Below are 20,500 nucleotides of genomic sequence, written 5' to 3' on the forward strand. Positions count from 1 at the left end.
TATAGGGAATCTAATTTAACCTGAGTGTAGACTTGATGGGCTAAATGGCCTCTTTCCCCACTGTAGGGATTCTATGAATGTCTCTTCATACTTGCAGGGAATGAACAGCAGTGGTTCAAGAAGGAAACTCACCATTACCTCCTGAAAGGGGACTAGGGATGCGCAATAAATGCTGGCCCAACCAGCACTGCCCACAGCTTATGAATAAATAAGTAAAATATTTTTTGTCAGGGGAAATGAGAATAGAAATAAATCATAATTAAAAAGTAAATAACAACACACACAGGACAAAATACTGCTTCATGTACTGGATAATCTAGCTATAACCTGGCAATATCCACAAGGTTCACCTCAGGTAGAATTACATTTGTCAGCAAGCTATATAGAGAATTCTGCCTAACATGGTGTAATGGGAGAGATGAGTTTTCTGGAGTTTGACCTTGCTGCATTGGACTGCCTAGACGGTGAAAAATGAGAAACAGACAGCGATGAATGCATGATGAAGGGCTTTTGCCTGAAACGTCAATTTTACTGCTCCTCGGATGCTGCCTGAACTGCTGTGCTCTTCCAGCACCACTAATCCAGAATCCATGAATGCATGCACATCAGGGAACTTGCTGAATCTGCCATGTAATGAGCTAAGTGGATAAGGAATCAAACACTTCAAATTTGGGATGGTGCAGAATTAGGCCAACTTACCCACTGATTGAGCTGAAGTTTCAGGTATTCATTCACAGGATAGAGGGTGTTGCTGGCTAAGCCACATTGCTGTGGGTCTGTCAAGGATCAGACCAGGTAAGGATTGCAGTTTCCTTCCCTAAAGGGCATTACTGAACTGGAAATGCTTTTCCTGACAATTGACAATGATCTCATAGTCATCAATAGACTCTTAATTCCAGATTCTTATCGAATTCAAATTCCACCATCTGCCCTGGTGGGGGTCAAACCCAGGTACCTGGAACACTACCTGGGTCTCTTGATTAACAGGGAGAAAGTGAGGACTGCAGATGCTGCAGAGTCAGAGTCAAACATGTGGCGCTGGAAAAGCACAGCAGGTCAGGCAGCTTCCGAGGAGCAGGAAAATTGATATTTCGAGCATAAGCTCTTCATCCGGAATGGGCTTATACCCGAAACGTCGATTCTCCTGCTCCTTGGATGCTGCCTGACCTGCTGTGCTTTTCCAGCGCCACACTTTTTGTCTCCGAATTAACAGTCCAATGATAATACCACTAGGTCATAGCCTGTTTGTACTCAGTTTTGTGAAAGTCATTGATTCATTGAATGTGTTAGTGGGACTTACCTGCAGGCTTTAAAAATTTTACCACATTTTATTTCACATAAAAAATCTTTACAGGTGCACTTGTTCCAATTTTGTTTTAATTGGAGATGCTAAAATGATTGTTCATTTATGTGTACGTGGGATGTGAGCACTGTTGGCTAGGCCCTCGTTGATCGCCAATCCCCAAGTAGCCCAGGGAGGTTGCTGATGAGCTGTCTTCAACAAGCAGTACTGTGCCTGGGTGTGTAGCATCATGCGTGATGCTGTTAGGAAGGGAGCTTGAGGATTTTGTATTTTTGAATTAATGTTAAATTCATGCAGATGTAAAAATATCACTAATTACTTGTTTGACATTTTTAAAGAGTAGGAGAAAGTGAGGACTGCAGATGCTGGAGATCAGAGCTGAAAATGTGTTGCTGGAAAAGCGCAGGTCAGGCAGCATCCAAGGAGCAGGAGAATCGACGTTTCGGGCATGAGCCCTTCTTCAGGAATGAGGAGGGTGTGCCAAGCAGGTCGAAGATAAAAGGTAGGGAGGAGGGACTTGGAGGAGGGGAGTTGGAAATGCGATAGGTGGAAGGAGGTTAAGGTGGGGGTGGGGGCGAAGAGGTCAGGAAGAAGATTGCAGGTTAGGAAGGTGGTGCTGAGTTCGAGGGTTGGGACTGAGACAAGGTGGGGGGAGAGGAAATGAGGAAACTGGAGAAATCTGAGTTCATCCCTTGTGGTTGGAGGGTTCCTGGGCGGAAGATGAGGTGCTGCTCATTTTTAAAGAGTAGCCAAACAGAAAAGATAAAACATTAATCATATTCGAAAATTTGACATGAAACAGTTGTTTTAAAAATTTTGCATCAATTCTTCTGAATCGTCAAAGTTAAAAATCACACAACACCAGGTTATAGTCCAAGAGATTTACGTGTAAGCATTAGCTTCAGGAGTGCTGCTCCTTCAGCAGGTGGTTGTAGGATCATAAGGCACAGAGTTTATAACAAAAGTTTACAGTGTGGTGCAACTGAAGTTACATACTGAAAAAGACCTGGATTATTTGTTAAATCTCATCGTTTAGAATGACAATGTTGGCTTCAGTTCTTTCATATGTAAATCCCAGAACTTTTTTTAAGAGTTACATTCTCAAGTAAACTTTAACAATAGGTGCTAGGTCGGCCCCAGATAATGTATTGAAGGTGTGAGCTTCCCTGTGAGGCTGCCTGTGCCATAATGGTCAGACTGATTCTAATCTAATAAAAGGGATTTACAGAATCTTACATGGAGGCATGCAGTTTTTGAGCAAAATAAAATGTAATTCTGCAAGTACAAATTCACCCCACAAACCTGCGTGTATGTGCGCGTGCAGGTGGGGGGGGCATGAGTGTTTGTGAGAGACGCGTCTGTGTGTGAGTGTAAAGGGGTATAAGTCTGTGAGAGGGCACGTACTGGGGTCATCTGTAGTGTGACATGAACCCCAGGTCCTGGTTGAGGCCATCTCCATGGGTACTGAACTTGGCTATCAGCCTCTGAAGGTCCGAAGTCGAATGTCCCGGACCGCTGAAGTGTTCTCCGACTGGGAAGGAACACCCCTGTCTGTTGACTGTTGTGCGGTATCCATTCATCCATTGCCATAGACTCTGCTCGTTCTCACCAATGTACCATGCCTCGTGGGGTGTTCCCTCACAGTTGGAGAACATTTCAGCGGTACAGGACATTTGACCTCGGACCTTCGGGTGACCGTCCTCCAAGGTGGACTTCAGGTCAGACAACAACGCAAAGTGGCCGAGCAGAGGCTGATAGCCAAGTTTGGTACCCATGGGGATGGCCTCAACCGGGACCTTGGGTTCATGTCACACTACATTACACACACACACTCACGCAGACCCTCTCTCATACACAAGCTTTCTCTTATACTCTCACAGATTTATAGCCCTTTACACTCACAGTCATACACATCCACACCCTCATGCCACCCCACCCCCCAAACACACACACACAAATAAAAGTTTGTGGGGTGAATTTGTACTTGCAGAATTACATTTTATTTTGCTCTAAAACTGCATGAATCCATGTAAGATTCTGTAAATCCCTTTTTAGAAATAGAATCAGTCAAACATTGGGGCACAGGCAGCCTCACACAGGGAAGCTCACACCTTCAATGGGTGGACATGGCCCCTATTGTTAAAGTTCACTTGAGATTGTAACTTTTAAAAAAAAGTTCTGGGATTGACATATGAAAGAAGAGTCTAAAAGATAAGAGACTTAATCCAAGTCTTGTTCAATATATAATTTCAGTTGCATCACACTGTAAACTTTTGCTATAAATTCTGTGTCTTATGACCTTCTACTCTACAACTACCTGATGAAGGAGCAGCACTCTGACAGCTAGTGCTTCCAAATAAGCCTGTTGGACTATAACCTGGTGTTGTGTGATTTTTAAACCAAGTCCACCAAGTCCAACACCTCCAAATCTGAACAGTCAAACACCAAATGTCATTTAATTATTTTCACATGGAAACTATATGACCAATTTCAAAGGAGGCATTTAGCACATCAAACCTAAGCTAACTCTTCCAAGGTGTCCCCATTCCTTTTCTCTTTCCTCATATCCCTACATTTTCTCTCTTCCAAGGTTTTTGTGCAATTTCCTCAGGAAGGCTGCTAAGCAACCTCTTTCTATTACTACATTAGGAACCACAAATCCAAATGGCCGCAAGATATTCTTATCATGTCATGTCTTGATCTTTTGACTGACCCTCCATCATAAGGTCAGAAGAGGGGATGTTCGCCGATCTTTGCTCAAATGTTCAACACCATTCCCAACCCCTCCGCTATGAAAACAGTCCACGTTCAAATTCAACAAGACCTGGACAATATTCAGGCTTGCGCTGACAAGCAACAATTAACATTCACACCACACAAATGCCAGGCAATGACAATCTCCAATGAGAGACACTGTGACCATAACATTGACATTCAATGGTGTTACCATCACTGAATCCCCTACTCTAAAATTTCATGGGGTTACCATTGAGCAGAAACTCAACTGGAGTGGCTATAAGAGCAGGTCAGAGGCTAGGAATACTGCAGTGAAAGTGAGTAACTCACCTAACTTCCTAAACCCTTTCCACTATCTATGAGGCACAAGTCAGGAGTGTGATGGAATACTTCCCACTTGCCTTGATGGTGCAGCTCTAACAACACTAAAGAAGCCTGACACCATCTAGAACAAAGCAGCCCGCTTGATTGGCACCACATCCATAAGCATCCACTCCTATTACCAACATTCAGTAGCAGTAGTGTGTACTATCTCCAAAATGCCTTGCAGAAATTCACCAATGATTCTGAAACAACACTTTCCAAACCATGACCAGTTCCAGCTAGAAGGACAAGGGCAGCAGATACATGGGAACACCACCCCTTGCAAGTTTTTCTCCAAGCCACTCACCATCCTGACTTGGTAATATACCACCATTGCTTCACTGTCGCTGGGTGAATTCCTTCCCTAATGGCACGGTGGGTTAGCCTAAAGCACGTGACCTGCAGTGGTTCAAGAAAGCAGTTCACCACCACCTTCTCAAGGGCACGTAGGGGCAGGAAATAAATGCTGACCCAGGCAGTGACACCCACATTCTGAGTGAATGAAAAAACAAAGTAGCTTGTGTCCTTAGATGAAGAGCTGAAAATGTGTTGCTGGAAAAGCGCAGCAGGTCAGGCAGCATCCAGGGAACAGGAGAATCGACGTTTCGGGCATAAGCCCTTCTTCAGGAATGAGGAAAGTTTGTCCAGCAGGCTAAGATAAAAGGTAGGGAGGAGGGATTTGGGGGAGGGGCATCAGAAATGTGATAGGTGGAAAGAGGTCAAGGTGAGGGTGATAGGTCAGACTGGGGTGGGGTCGGAGAGGTCAGGAAGAAGATTGCAGGTTAGGAAGGCGGTGCTGAATTCGATGGATTTGACTGAGACAAGGTGGGGGGAGGGGGAATGAGGAAACTGGTGAAATCCAAGTTCATCCCTTGTGGTTTGAGGGTTCCTAGGCGGAAGATGAGGCACTCTTCCTCCAGCCGTCGTTTTGTTGTGGTCTGGCGATGGAGGAGTCCAAAGACCTGCATATCCTTGGTGGAGTGGGAGGGGGAGTTGAAGTGTTGAGCCACAGGGTGGTTGAGTTGGTTGGTCCGGGTGTCCCAGAGGTGTTCTCTGAAACGCTCCGCAAGTAGCCGGCCTGTCTCCCCAATATAGAGGAGGCCACATCGGGTGCAGAGGATGCAATAGATGATGTGTGTGGAGGTGCAGGTGAATCTGTGGCGGATATGGAAGTTTCCTTTGGGGCCTTGGAGGGAGGTGTGGGCACAAGTCCTTAGATGATCAACCTTCTGGTCATTCGAAACAGCTTGTCTTTATATACTCTGCATCCTCATTACGATTGTAATCACCTCTGTCATGTCTCCTCTTAGCTTTCTCTGCTATCAGGATACTTAGCTGGTGGATGCATGAGGATGTGGCATTTAGAGGTGAAGATTAGAGGATCTAAAATCTTCTTAAACACAACAGTGGGTCATCTAAACAGTTTGGCTTAGCAATTTCTCACCCCCTCAGAATTTTCTGGGTCAATGGGCCCGACTTCAGTTCACACATACCACTCCAAGGAATGCTATAATGTGTTCCCCTCGAGCTGAAACAATAGCCATTTACATGTTGGCTCTGTGGTCAGTACTGCTGCCTCATGGCACCAGGATCTCGGGTTCGATTCTACCCTTGGGCAACTGTCTGTGTGGAGTTTTCACATTCTCCCTCTGTCTCTGTGGGTTTCCTCCTACAATCCAAGATGTACAGATTGGGTGGATTAGCCATGTTAAATTGACCATAGTGTCCAGGGATGTGCAAGCTAGGTGGATTAGCCATGGGAAACAGAGGGTTACAGGGATAGGATTGGGCCTGGGTGAGATGCTCTTTGGAGGGTTGGTGTAGATTTGATAGGCCAATGGCCTGCTTCCACACTGTAGGGATTCTATGAAAATTTTATTTTTAATATCACTTCGTCAATTTTCTATTTTTGCTGCTGATGCCCTTTCTCACCTCATGGGTTTCAACCTTTCTAACAGACTAATGTATGGGACTTTATCAAATGCCTTATAGATCTTCAAAACCGTTCTCTACTTGGAGTTTTTTAAATGAGAAAATAGAATCAGTTTGTCCAATTGTGATTTTCCCTCCATAAATCTGTGCTGGCTCTCCTGCTTCCCCACCACCAGGATTAAACCCAGGATGAAAATGGTTTTTGAATAGACACGCCATAATCAAAACTCGAATGGTCAATTCCTCTGTAAAGTATTACAAAAACAAACAGACTTAAATATACATTTTGCCAAACAGAATAATTACCTCCAATATTTTGCAGCGAAATAGAACCAAAGGCTGCAATTTTCCCAGGCCACCCGAAGGCTCGTTCTCCTAATTTCTCATAAACCAAAGAGCCTGTTTTCCAAAACAAAACCCAAAGATTTTAGTTAAATAAAATTATAATACATACTTGGAACAAGTGATGCTGTCAGATAGGAATCGGAGACAGTAGGCAAAACGAACAGATCAGTTGCTAGGTTTTACTCATGCCTGATATTCATTAAACCCTTTCTGTATTTTATATTCAATTCTATTACAGATTATAAGCAAATGGCTGATAAAAGCTGTCCTTCAGTGCAGAGGCTATTTTCTATCCTTATCTCTCAACACATGCTGCTAAATCTCTAAGGAAGTCATGCCCTTACCTCCTTCCTTTGCAGTCTTTAGTAAGAGATGAATAGAATACAATGACAATACAGCCACTGTAGCCAACAAGATCCTGTAAGAGAAGGAAAGGTGAGGAATAACATGGTTGTTTTTGGGTACAGCACAGCAAGCACAGTGTCACATTGTTGTCAAACTAAGCTAATTGAGTTTTAACATCTCCTAGGAAGTTCAATAGTTCATTTATTGTTTCTGTTATTATCCCTTTCAGTTTTGAATACAAAAATGTTAAAATAGTCACATGTGAATCTATCCTGGTCAATTCTAACTGATACAAACAAATTGTGTAAAATGCTGAAAATCCAGAAGTAAAACAGAAAATGCCAGAAACACACAGCAGTTAGTCAGTCAGTAGCTGTGGGATGTGGAGGGGTCTGTAGGTGGACTATTGCTTGCAACTGATCTCTTTTTGTTTCTCCAAAGGATGTTGATGAGACAGCTCAAGATTTGTCAATATTAGTACGACTGTGGGTATTGAATGCTCTGAGCATCATATCAACCTCAGTTAGAAATGAACACAAAAGCTTTAGTTTGATATTACAACCTGTAGCAATTTGAAAGAAGAGATAGTGTGACTTCATGAACAATTCTTCATTAAAAAGGTTTGAGTCATTCTCTTTGCTAAGTCTTTGAAAACACAGTATAACCAAGATACTTTGAAAACAATATTTTACAGGACAATTTGATTAACTATTTTAGTTTATGACTCCTTCAGTATTTTTAATTATTAATAAAACTTTTGAGATGAAATGTAACAAGACCAGATTAAGTTTTGAGGGAGGCATATTAAAAATTAGAGAATAAAAACTGTAGTTGAGAACGTAATGATTTTGCACTAAACCTTTGTGATCTATATATTTCCCTGAAAGTTTATACCTTAAATCAAGCCAGTGTTATTAGACTTTCAACTTTTAATACCTCAATTAAAGGTGAGTCAATATCACTAACAATTTTGTGAATGTACTAACAGCAATGTTCCATATTAAATTTACATACAGTTAAAAAGTCCAGCATTCAGATTTTGACTGATCACAGAGTGGTCTGGTATGTAGAAATATAATCATGACTCTTTACAGAAATAACTAACAGCTGTTACTGTTCATCAAGGTTGCTATCCTACATAGTTTAGACTGTCTACTGTGCCATTCCTCCACTACCTCCTTTGATTCTATGAACCATTTTTCAGAAGGTAGAGATGTACCCTCAATGTGCCCTTGAATCATTCTTCAAAACAATTACAGTCAGGAGGTATAAATGTTATCCCATTACAAATCAGTCCACCTTATTCAATATTCATTTTAAGTTTCAAATATCACTTTACTTGTAGTGAACATTCTGTTCCAAAATTAAAGTAAAATCTAACATTTTAAATGACAATTTTATATGTTAGAAGTAATATTCAGTGTTGCTGGATCAAAAATCTGGGGCTCTCTCCCTATTGGCATTAGGGGTCTACCTAAAGCACATGGACTAGGTCAAGGAGGCAGATCACCACCACCTTCTCAAGGGCAACTAGGAGCAGGCAATTAATGCTGGCCCAGCCAGCAACACCCACATCCCATGAATTAGTATACAAAACAAAAAGACTGTAAACAAAGTTGGTCAGACAGTGTAGAGCAAACAAAGAGTTCATATCCTTCTGTATTTTTCTTTGTTCATGGGATGTGGGAGATTGCTGATTAATTGAACATCCGTAATTCCCCTTTAGTTGGAGATGGTGAGCCATCTTCTTGAACCGCTGCAGTCTACAGTGAATCCACATTGCTGTAAGGAGGGGAGCTGTGGAAGTCTGACCCAGTAAGAGGTGCGGGCATGGGTGGTATAGTTTCAGGTCATGGTAACTCACAAGCGGAAGTATTAATATGATTGTTCTGTCCTTGTTCTTCGAGGTAGTGGTAAAAGGGAGTGCTGTTGAAGGAACCTTGCTAAGGTGCAGCAGTGAGTCTTGCAGATGGAAACATTGGAAAGAGGAGGAGTATGCGTTTCAGTCCTGCGTGCTTGCTCTGCCATTCATGATGACCATGTCTGATCATCCATCTCAATACCCTTTTCCTGCACCCCACAACCCCCAACCCATATCCTTTGATCTCTTTAATACTATATCTAAATGCTATATCTACCTCCTTTTTGAAAGTATATAATACTTTGCCATTGGCTGTTGCACAATGGAGGAGGGGTTAAACACTGAAGGTGGTGGATGGGCTGCTTATTCCTGGTTGGTGGGGGGAGGGATGTGGTGAGCTTCTTGGGTACAGTTTCTATCTGGATAAGCAGAAGTAAATAAGGGGTTGGATGTGTTTAGCACGTAGTGACCCCAGTCCTGCCTCTGGGAATGAAAGCAGGAATGGATTCCATTCTGGCAGGATACTGGGACATTAACAGACCACTGTCCAGGCCTCCAGTTGAGATGATAGGCTGGCACCAAGAGCTACTAGCCGAATTGGAGCAGTTGGCACTGCCACTGCTTGTACAGACTATTGCTCAGACTGCATTACCAGGGAGATAGTAGAGCCCTTGAAGGATGGAGAGCTTGGTTGGGGGAACCCAGGTCCCAGTGACTGTGAGGGGGATTGGGTTTGGGTTTGGTACTTGGCACAGGGAAGCATCATTGCTGGGAAGGTCAACCTGTTATATCTGGAGGCTACTCCATAGACCATGGAATGCAGATCAAGGAGAGTGCCTCGGATGGGGTCAAGTGATTCTTAACTCATCAGTCACAAGGTTTATTTTCTCTCCCTTAACAACCTTAATTGTTGAGATACCTATTGCTGGTAATATGTGATGGAATAGGAAAATGCCAGCTTTCACTGAGAAGTGGTCCCCCGTCATATCTGTTGCCCTCCTAACTCCTAGCCCAACTTTACAGAAAATATTCAACTCCAAAAGTGGTAGATAACCCTTCAAGAGCAAGCATTGGTAGAAAAATGTTGCACATTATCGCAATCAAACAATAGACAGTAAGCATAGCCCAAGTGAATAACCAAAGCAGTGGAATTCAGTAGCAAGACTGTGGAAGCCTGGATCGGTGAGATGTTTATCAAGAAAGCCATTTTGAAAATGAAACAGAGAGCTGAATCTTCTTGTTTTTTGATTAAGTGTGAGCTGTGTAGTGTTTGTTGGAGGTTTTCTTGATGTGGGGCCTAAGTGAAATTTCTCTCAGTTTCTCACCAAACTCACCTCATTAACTGCCAACTAACTCCCCCATAACATCCCTCTTATCCCACATCATTCCAGGATAGTCAATGAAAGACTGGAATCCATTGCACCCACATCAGCTAACGAAAGCCCACTGTGCACTTGGATAAATTCCCCTACATTTAACCCTTCACCTAACACTACGGGCAATTTAGCATGGCCAATTCACTTAATCTGCACATTTTTTTTTGGACTGTGGGAGGAAACCAGAGCACCTGGAGGAAACCCACACAGACACAGGGAGAATGTGCAAACTCCACACAGACACAGCCTGAGGCGAGAATTGAACCCGGGTCTTGGCACTGTGAGGCAGCAGTGCTAACCACTGTGCCTGTAACATCTTCCCTCACCCACCACCACCTTTATACCACTAGTGCTGCATGCCCTCTGTGCTGTCTTCTCACTCAGGACATCTCTCCACCAATAGCAACAGCTCTGCCTTCCACTTTCTTCTCCTGTAGTACCTGTCTACCTCTTCTATAGGAGGAAAGCAGCCAGCTATAGAGCAGTAAGAGGCAAGGGGCATGGCTAGCTTCCTGACTGTAGCTCCTCACCCTTTACGAGGGAAATATGCTGACTGTAACCACTGAGTGGCTGACTGACCATGTCCAAGCCCCTGGACTGGTGTCACAGACTGCCCTTGATGTACAGTCCTGTGACCGAACATTTCTGAAGAAGAGACTCAAAAAGGTAGCTTGGTTTCACTATCCACAGATCCTGCCAGACCTGCTGAATGTTTCCAGTATTCTCTCCTTGTTTCATTCACAAGCTGCCATTGTGACAAGAGTGGTCACTCTCTCCTAACTTCTTGGGTTTCAGCTCTTTGATTCATGTTCAGACTAAGGTAATACTGTAATGAAGTCAGGGGCTGAGTGGCCTAGGTGGAACTGAAATTGAACATCAGTCAACAGTTTATTCAACCTGATGCAACCTTAAAATGTACTTCAAAGACCTGCAGATCCTGGAAATTTGAAACTGAATTTGCTGGAGGAACTCATCAGGTCTGGCTGCATCTTCGAAGAGAGAAAGCAGAGTTAACATTGAGAGCCCAGTTCTGAAGAAGGATCATTGAAATCCAAACTCTGCTTCTCTCTCCACAGATTTTGCCTGACTTGCTGAGTTTCTCTAACATTTTAAACAAAACAGCGGAAATTACATTTCACTGGCTGTCAGGGGTTTTGGGATAGACTGAAGCTGAGAGAGAGAGGAGAGAGAGATGATGCAAAGGCTAATCACTTTTTTTCTCTCTTTTTGGACACATGTGTTAGTGCTGCCTATTTTCTTACCAGTCTGTTATAATTTTGTAAAATCTAAATTCCATCCCATCTTACGAGATAAATCAGCTTTGGAATACTCACACAAACAGGATAATCCCAGTATTGGCCAAAGCGTAGGAGAGACCGAGAATGCCGCTCCCCATGATAGCATTGCTGAGGTTAAAAGCTGACATACCAAATGATGTCATTCCAGGGTGCTGCACATGATCAAAGATGCAAGTCAGTACAAATCTAAACAAGAGTCTTTACTATCAATTTTCTGTCTGGTACCATTCAATGTTGATGATTTTGCTTTACGTTAATATTTAATGCTAATGTTACTATATTGTAACACTTACAGTTAATTTTCTGTATTATATTGCTTAATGTTATTTTATGTCTTGTAACATTACAGTTAATATTACTGTATTGTAACATGGCAGTTAATATTACTTTAATATAACATATCCGTTAATTTTCTGATTTGTAACTTCTTAATTTTACGGTATTGCAACATTCACTGTTAGTTTTCTGTGTAGTAGCATTTAATATTGATTTTCCTGTATTTACTGTTAATTTTACATCAGGAATAAAATTAGGAACCTTTTAAATAAAAAAAAAATGCCTGAGAAAATGAAAAGCAATAGACTGATAACATGACTCACATATTCTTCCTTATATTCTTCAAATTTTATTTTCCCTGAAAATTCGTTTGTCAGAAACCTTTGAGTTTCGATATCTTCTTCATCATGGAATTGACTGTTGAAGGGAAGCAAAGCCAAGTTTCAGGTAAATGATCAAATTCTTAAGATGTGTGGGTTTGATGGCTTGGTCGTGCTAAATTGCCCATGGTGTTCAGGGACGTGTAGGTTAAGTGTATTAGTCAGGGGAAATGTACAGTAATAGGGTAGGAGAATGGGTCTGGGTGGGTTACTCTTCGAAGGGTCGGTGTGGACTTGTTGGGCCAAAGGGCCTGTTTCCATACTGTCGGGATTCTATGAAATCGCTATCAACATCCTGGGTGTTACCATTGACCAGAAATTCAACTGGATTTACCATATAAATACAATGGCTACAAGAGGTCAGAGGTGCGGAATACTGCGGCAAGTAACTCACCTCCTGACCCCCCCCCCCCCCCCCACAAAGTCTGTCCACCATCTAAAAGGCCCAAGCCAGGGGTATGATGGAATACTGCACACTTTCCTGGTTCAACAACACATAAGAAGATTGACACCATCCAGAACAAAGCAGCCCGTTTGATTATCACAAGTATTCACTCCCTCCACCACCGAAGCTCAGTACACAGTGCTACTGCTGCTGTCTATAAGATACACTGCAGGAATTCAGCAAAGATCCTGAGACAGCATCTTGCAGACGCAAGACCACTTCCATTCAGAAGGACAAAGATGGTAGATAAGAACACCACCACCTGCAAATTCCCCTCCAAGCCACTCACCATCCTGACTTAGGGACTTATATTGCTGACCCCTCACTGTCACTGGGTCAATCTTCTGGAGTTCCCCATCAGCATTGTGGGTCTACCTATAGCACAGGGACTGTGGTTCAAGAAGACAGCTCACCACCACCTTCCCAAGCTCAAATAGGGTGGATAATACATGCTGACCCTGTGATGCTCACTCATAGAGTCAGAGATATAGAGCATGGAAACAGACCATTCTGTCCAACCCATCCATGCCAACCAATGGATATCCCAAACCAATCTAGTCCCGCCTGTCAGCACCCAGCCCATATCCCTCCAAACTTTTCCTATTCATATACCCATCCAAATGCCTTTTAAATGTTGCAATTGTACCATCCTCCACCACTTTCTCTGGCAGCTCATTCTATACATGTACCACCCTCTGTGTGAAAAAGTTGCCCTTTAGGTCTCTTTTATATCTTCCCCCTCTCACCCTAAACCTAGTTAAAAATCACACAACACTAGGTTATAGTCCAACAGGTTTAATTGGAAGCACACTAGCTTTCGGAGCGACGCACCTTCATCAGGTGATAGTGGAGGGCTCAACCCGAACACAGAATATATAGCAAAAATTTACAGTGTGATGTAACTGAAATTATACATTGAAAAATTAATTGCCTGTTAAGTCTTTCATCTGTTTGAATACCATGATAGTTTCACTTCTTTCATGTGTAACTCACACAAAATCTTTTTTTTTAAAAGTTGCATTCTCGGGTTAGCTGTTAACAATGGTGATAGCTAGACAATATGTTGAAGGTGTTGGCCCCCTGTGTTCTCTGTCTATGCCATGATGTTTAGATTGATTCTAATCTAAAAAGTGAGATAACAGAGTTTTATATAAATTCATGCAGTTTTTGAGCGAAGTACAATGTAACTCTGCAAGTACAAATTCACCCACAAAATATATGTGTACATGTGGGTCTGTGTGTGTCTGTGTGTGTGTGTGTCTGTCTGGGTTGGGGGTTGTGAGTGTGAGAAAGTGTATGTGTGTGTGTGTGTAGTGAGTGCAGAGTGTCTTAAGTCTGTGAGTGGGTGCATGTGAGAGCGTGGGAGTGTGTGTGTCTGTAAGGGTGTGTGTGGGTGTCTGTGTGCGCATCTGTGTGTATGTGTGTATAGGAGTGTCTGTGTGTGTGTGCGCGAGTGTGTGTGTGTGTGTGTGTAGGAGTATCTGTGTGTGTGTGTGTGTATAGTGCAATGGTGGTCACCTATAATGTGACATGAACCTAAGGTCCCAGTTGAGGCCCTCCCTATGGGTACCGAACTTAGCTATCAGCCTCTGCTCATCCACTTTGTACACCCCAGTCCAACATCAGCATCTCCAAATCATGACCCTAAACCTATGCCCTCTAGTTCTGGACTCCCCGACCCCAGGGAAAAGACTTTATCTATTTATCTATCCATGCCCCTCATAATTTTGTAAACCTCTATAAGGTCACCCCTCAGCCTCCGATGCTCCAGGGAAAACAGCCCCAGCCTGTTCAGCCTCTCCTTATTGCTCAAATCCTACAACTCTGGCAACATCCTTGTAAATCTTTTCTGAACACTTTCAAGTTTCACAACATCTTTCCGATAGGAAGGAGACCAGAATTGCATGCAATATTCCAACAGTGGCCTAACCAATGTCCTGTACAGCCGCAACATGACCTCCTAACTCCTGTACTCAATACTCTGACCAATAAAAGGAAAGCATACGAAATGCCTTCTTCACTATCCTATCTACCTGCGACTCTCTGGGACCTTACCATTAAGTGTATAAGTCCTGCTAAGATTTGCTTTCCCAAAATGCTGCACCTCGCATTTATCTGAATAAAACTACATCTGCCACCTGTCAGCCCATTGGCCCATCTGGTCAAGATCCTGTTGTAATCTGAGGTAACCCCCTTTGCTGTCCACTACACTACACTACACTACAAGGAATTAAGGGCTACGGGGAGAATGCGGGTAAGTGGAGTTGAAATGCCCATCAGCCATGATTGAATGGCGGAGTGGACTCGATGGGCCGAATGGCCTTACTGCCGCTCCTATGTCTTATGGTCTTACACCTCCAATTTTGGTGTCATCTGCAAACTTACTAACTTTACCTCTTATGCTCGCACCCAAATCATTTATGTAAATGACATAAGGTAGAGGACCCAGTACCGATCCTTGTTGCACTCTACTGGTCACAGCCCTCCATGACTTCCCTCTGTCGTCTACCTTTGAGCCAGTTCTGTATCCAAATGGCTAGTTCTCCCTGTATTCCATGAGCTCTAACCTTGCTAACCAGTTTCCCATAGGGAAACATCAAACACCTTAATGAAGTCCATATAGATCACATCTACCGCTCTGCCCTCATCAATTCTTTTTGTTACTTCTTCAAAACACTCAATCAAGTTTGCGAGACATGATTTCACACACACAAACCATGTTGACTATCCCTAATTAGTCCTTGCCTTTCCAAATACATGTACATCCTGTCCCTCATGATCCCATCCAACAACTTGCCCATCACTGAGGTCAGGCTCACGGGCCTATAGTTCCCTGGCTTGTTCTTACCACCCTTCTTAAACAGTGGCACCCCACTGGCCATCCTCCAGTCTTCCGGCACCTCACCTGTGACTATTGATGATACAAATATCTCAACAAGATGCCCAGCAATCACTTCCCTAACATCCTACATCCCATGAGTGAGTTTAAAAAAAAACCCTCAACTGATGGCAAAACTAACCTTTTGTCTCTTTAAAGGAATCATCCACTCATGGTAACTGTGGATGAGGATTGCCATTTGGTTCATTCGATCATTAAGATGCTACCTTCTCCTCATCATTGTATCTAAAATTATTCATCCTTTGATTCCGAATCTACCCAGATTTTAATTCTGCTCCAAGCAATTGTTGAGATAGAAACTGAGACACTATGCTTTGTGGATAGAGTTTATTTACTACTCAGTCTTACAGTTCTTTCCACACACCATTCCCATCTGTTCTCCCTCTAAAGATATTTTCTAATCAACCCATTCAGTGATGTTATTAGATACTGCTGGAGCAGATGGCACCTGAACTCAGGCCTCCCAGCTCAGAGATAGGGACACTACTGCTGTGCCACAACAGCCCCTAAATCCCTCCTTTACAACTACCTGGCCATTTCCTCATCAGTTAACCAATTACCTTATTAACTGCCAGATTAACACGCAAATCTTTAACATATTCATCACTTTATTAGAAGTTTAATCCCATGATCAGCTGTAAGTGTTCATTTAACTAGTTTGGACTACACTCCATTCAGATGGTAGATCTCCTCTGAAAACCTCTTTCAACTTCATCTTTAACTAGTTTAGCAGCACCCATGAAGTAGTTATTTTACATATTAAATTATATTTGGCACTGTTCCAGCTACTTACATGTTTTGTCCAACTTTTTGTATCGTTTCAGAGCTGTCAATATGTCAAAAATACTAGGATAACAAGTAAATAGCTGCTCTTTGTTTGAGACAGCTCATGTTAACTAAAATGACTCAGAATAGAATTGAATCCCTACAGTGTGAAAACAGGCTGTTTGGACCAACAAATCCACAATGACCCTTCAAAGAGTAACCCACCCAGACCCATTCCCCTAGCCTATTACTTGACATTTCCTCTGACTAATGCACCTAACCTAGACATCCCTGAACACTATGGGCAATTTGATATGGCCAATTCACCCTAACCTGCACATCTTTGGACTGTGGGAGGAAACTGGAGCACCTGGAGGAAATCCACATGGACACTGGGAGAATATGCAAGCTCCACACAGACAGTTGCTTGAGGCTGGAATCAAACCCAGGCCCCTGGTGCTGTGAGGCAGCAGTGCTAGCCACCGAGTCATCCTGCTTGCTTCATGTTACATTATATACCTTAACCACCCTCCCATGGAGACATTAATTTGTTTAAGTCCCAGGTGAAATATTAAAATACAGAACCCAAACTCACATTAAACCACATTCAGCTATTGAGATTAATACTTTTATAAAATATTGACTTTTGATCATCTGCCAGAGTTGGTTTTCTCATGCTTACCTGCTGATGGTAGCCTTCTCTGAATTTGTCAGTTTCGTACAGTCATCATCCATACCACATTCACTGTTACTGTCATCAGCCTCCGTATTAACTCTCTTAAGCTCCATGCGATCCATACTTCTTGTCAAAATAAGACCAGTCCAAAAGGAAAAAAAACCAAATACAGTGGTCCTTTAAATCTTTCAGGAGGCTCGATACCTTTTCAACTTCAATATTTACTTCTTGGACACAGCGTTCTGTTGAATAAAAGTAAGGAAAACAAATGACGTTAGTTTAATATTCTCTGTGTAACAACTAGCATACCTATTCCAAACAGTTACCCTTCTTTAAAATATCGAAGGGAGGGTTGTCATACACTTGCCAGGGTAACCAGTCTTGCCATTGACAATCAGAGTTTCACTATGTAACCAAGCAGGCTGCAAACAGAATACAGTGAGAGTACCATAAAGATAATGTGGAAATATTTGCACAATCCATAAGCCCACAAACAAACAGAACATATGTCTCCAAGTGCTTGTCCTTTCTCTCCATCATAATATATCATTTGAACATGGACTCCTTAGAATCTCTAGAGTGTGGAAACAGGCCCTTTGGCCCAACAAGTCCACACCGACCCTCCAAACAGTATTCCAACCAAACCCATTCCCCTACCCTATTACTCGACATTTACCCCTGACTAATGCACCTAACCTACACATCCCTGAACACTACGGGCAATTTAGCACAGAGTATAATGCTTAATGGAAACTGGATAAGAATTTGAACAAAAGAAATATTAAAACGAGGGATAAGAGATCACTATTAAAGCAGTTAACTTCATCTGAACTGCAAGAGGAGTCAAATGGCAGAACTTAGTGTTGAATTCAGTAACGTGGATTAGTTGAATTTGGAAAACACTTTGAGATGATGGTGGAAGTAGACTCAAATAGGGCTTTCAAAAGGAATTCAATATATATTTGGAAGGGAAAAGTTTGTGGGGCAGTACGATTATAGTTCAATTGCTGTCCCCAAGAGCTGGCATAAGCACAATGAAGTGAATGGCCTTCATCTATGCTGGCTCAGTGAAATGTAGTAAAAATACATTGCAGGGTTCGCTTGTGACACAGTGGTAGTGTCTCTACCCCTGGACCAAGAGACTTGGGTTCAAGTCCCATTCATTCCAGAAGTCTGTAATAACATCTCTCTGAATATGTTGATTAGAAAAATAGATTAAAACTAAATTGTACTGCCAACAAATAATCATACAAATAAGTTTGGAGGTGCTCAAAATAAGTAGTTGAGGACTAAATACATGGAGTTTAATTTAGATAAATATGAGATGCTACATTTTGGGAAGGCGAATTGGGGCAGCACTTTTACACTTAAATGGTAAGGTCCTAGGGAGTGTTGCTGAACAAAGAGTGCAGGTTCATAGCTCCTTGAAAGTGGAGTTTCAGGTAGATAGGATAGTGAAGGCAGCATTTGGTATGCTTTCCTTCATTGGTCAGAACATTGAATATAGGAGTTTGGGAGATCGTGTCACGGTTGTACATGACATTGGTTAGGCCACTTTTGGAATACTGTGTGCAATTCTGGTCTTCCTCGTATAGGAAGAATATTATGAAACTTGAAAGGGTTCAGAAAAGATCTAAAAGAATATTGCCAGGGTTGGAGGGTTTGAGCTATTGGGAGAAGCTGAAGAGTCTGGGCCTGTTTTCCAGGAGCATAGGAACCTGAGAGGTGACCTTATAGAAGTTTATAAAATCATGAGGGGCATGAATAGAGTAAATAGACAAGGCTGTTTCCTTGGGATGGGGGAGTCTAGAACTAGGGGGCATAGGTTTAAGGTGAGATGGGAGAGCTACAAAAGGGACCGAAGGGGCAACTTTTTCACACAGAGGGTGCTGGCTGTATGGAATGAGCTGCCAGAGGAAGTGGTGGAGGTTGATACAATTACAGCATTTAAAAGGCATCTGGATGGGTATATGAATAGGAAGGGTTTAGTGGGATATGGGCCAAGTGCTGGTAAATGGGACTAGATTAATTTAGGGTATCTAATTGGCATGGATGAGTTGGACTGAAGGGTCTGTCTCCATGCTGTATATCGTTATGACTCAATAACAGGTGTATTATTTTGTTTTCCTGTCCAGCGGCCTAGGCAACAAATGACCAATTATGTTAATTGTGTATCAATCATGGTCAGCTATAGGGACTGCAAGTTGTTGATTGGGCTGTTACTTGAGTATATAGAAACATAGGAAATAGGAGCAGCAGTTGGTCATTCGGCCCTTCGAGTCTGCTCCGCCATTCAATATGATCATGTGTGATCATTCAAATCAATACCATGTTCTTACTTTCACCCCATGCCCTTTGATTCCTTTAGCCCTAAAAACTATATCCAACTTCTTCTTGAAGACATTCAATGTTTTGGCCTCGACCATAAGATAGATACTCTAATCAACCTGTTCAGACAAATTATGACACAACTTTGGTACTTGAACCCAGATCTCCAGAGATAGGGACATTATCATTGCACCGGAAGAGCTTGAAACATCAGACAGACAATTTGCTTTTAGCTGAAATTATTTTGTCTGCAGCACTCATTGAGGTAGTCAGAAATTAGCCATAATCCACAATCCATTAGAGAGATATTCAATTGCTTCAGAGCTTAAAAAGCACCATTCTGATCAAATGTGGAGTAAGGAAAAAAGGGAGATCTCCATGAACTCGCCATTATGGGACTGAATCAGTGTTACTGGCATTTCTCTGCACCATAGGCGAGCTATTGGATCTACTAATTCCACTCTGTCCCAATTCAATGTTCTGGGTTTTCAGAACACACAGCATGATTGCTCAATACAACACATTGATCATGCCAATAACTAAGCACTCCCCAAATATTTACCCTTTACAACCAGTATTATCAAACTTTGTAACTGACTGAAGTCACTCTAATAGTTGTTTTAGGAATTGTGCAATAATGGGAGATGATTAAATAGAAACCTCATTGATAATCAGGCTGCACTATTTATTAAAGTGACAAAGTGAATTTGATACTATAGAAAACACTGCTAAAGGTAGATTTCGAGGGGGTTATGGGTCAGGTGCAGTGCCTAGCTGGAGCCTGGGTTGAACTGGGAAAAAGGCACACGCCTCAGTACATCGGGAGCAAGACAGTGCTGCATTTTAAGGAGAAACAATATCTGGTTCCATGCTCTAGGTTAGGAAATTACTCAAACAAGCAGAAGTAGTGGTGTAACTCGATGTTCCACATATTGTGGATGCTCAGTACCAACACATGGACAATGCTGAGACAAACCTTGTTCGACGAGACATCGAAGACAAGACAAAATTATATTTTTGCTTTTGCAATTACAATTTGTTTGGTACCCTCTCATGCACTGTTACAGTTTTGGCTCAACTCTTGCCCATGGATTAGAAGGGTATGGATTCAATTCAATTGAATTGAACACAATCCAGACTGTGCAAAGGCTATGCTGCACTGTCAGTGATCC

At 42.4% G+C, this 20,500-nt stretch overlaps 1 protein-coding gene across 6 annotated transcripts in view; it reads right to left on the reverse strand.

The window, feature by feature from the left end:
• Positions 1-20,500, reverse strand: part of LOC122559311 (sodium-coupled neutral amino acid transporter 4-like) — a 115,961-nt gene that overhangs the window by 32,514 nt on the left and 62,947 nt on the right. For all 6 annotated transcript variants that reach the window (XM_087997011.1, XM_087997012.1, XM_087997014.1 and 3 more), the window contains exons 3-7: positions 17,007-17,242; positions 12,159-12,252; positions 11,596-11,711; positions 7,024-7,097; positions 6,641-6,733 (exon numbers count right to left, since the gene is read on the reverse strand). In XM_087997011.1, the coding sequence (XP_087853137.1) occupies positions 6,641-6,733; positions 7,024-7,097; positions 11,596-11,711; positions 12,159-12,252; positions 17,007-17,122 (493 nt within the window). In that variant the 5' untranslated portion in view covers positions 17,123-17,242. The remainder of the gene's footprint in view (positions 1-6,640; positions 6,734-7,023; positions 7,098-11,595; positions 11,712-12,158; positions 12,253-17,006; positions 17,243-20,500) is intronic.

This window comes from Chiloscyllium plagiosum, unplaced genomic scaffold (assembly GCF_037043375.1).
Source record: "Chiloscyllium plagiosum isolate Xiang-an unplaced genomic scaffold, Cpla_swu_hap1 HiC_scaffold_19, whole genome shotgun sequence".
Taxonomy (NCBI): Eukaryota; Metazoa; Chordata; class Chondrichthyes; order Orectolobiformes; family Hemiscylliidae; genus Chiloscyllium; species Chiloscyllium plagiosum.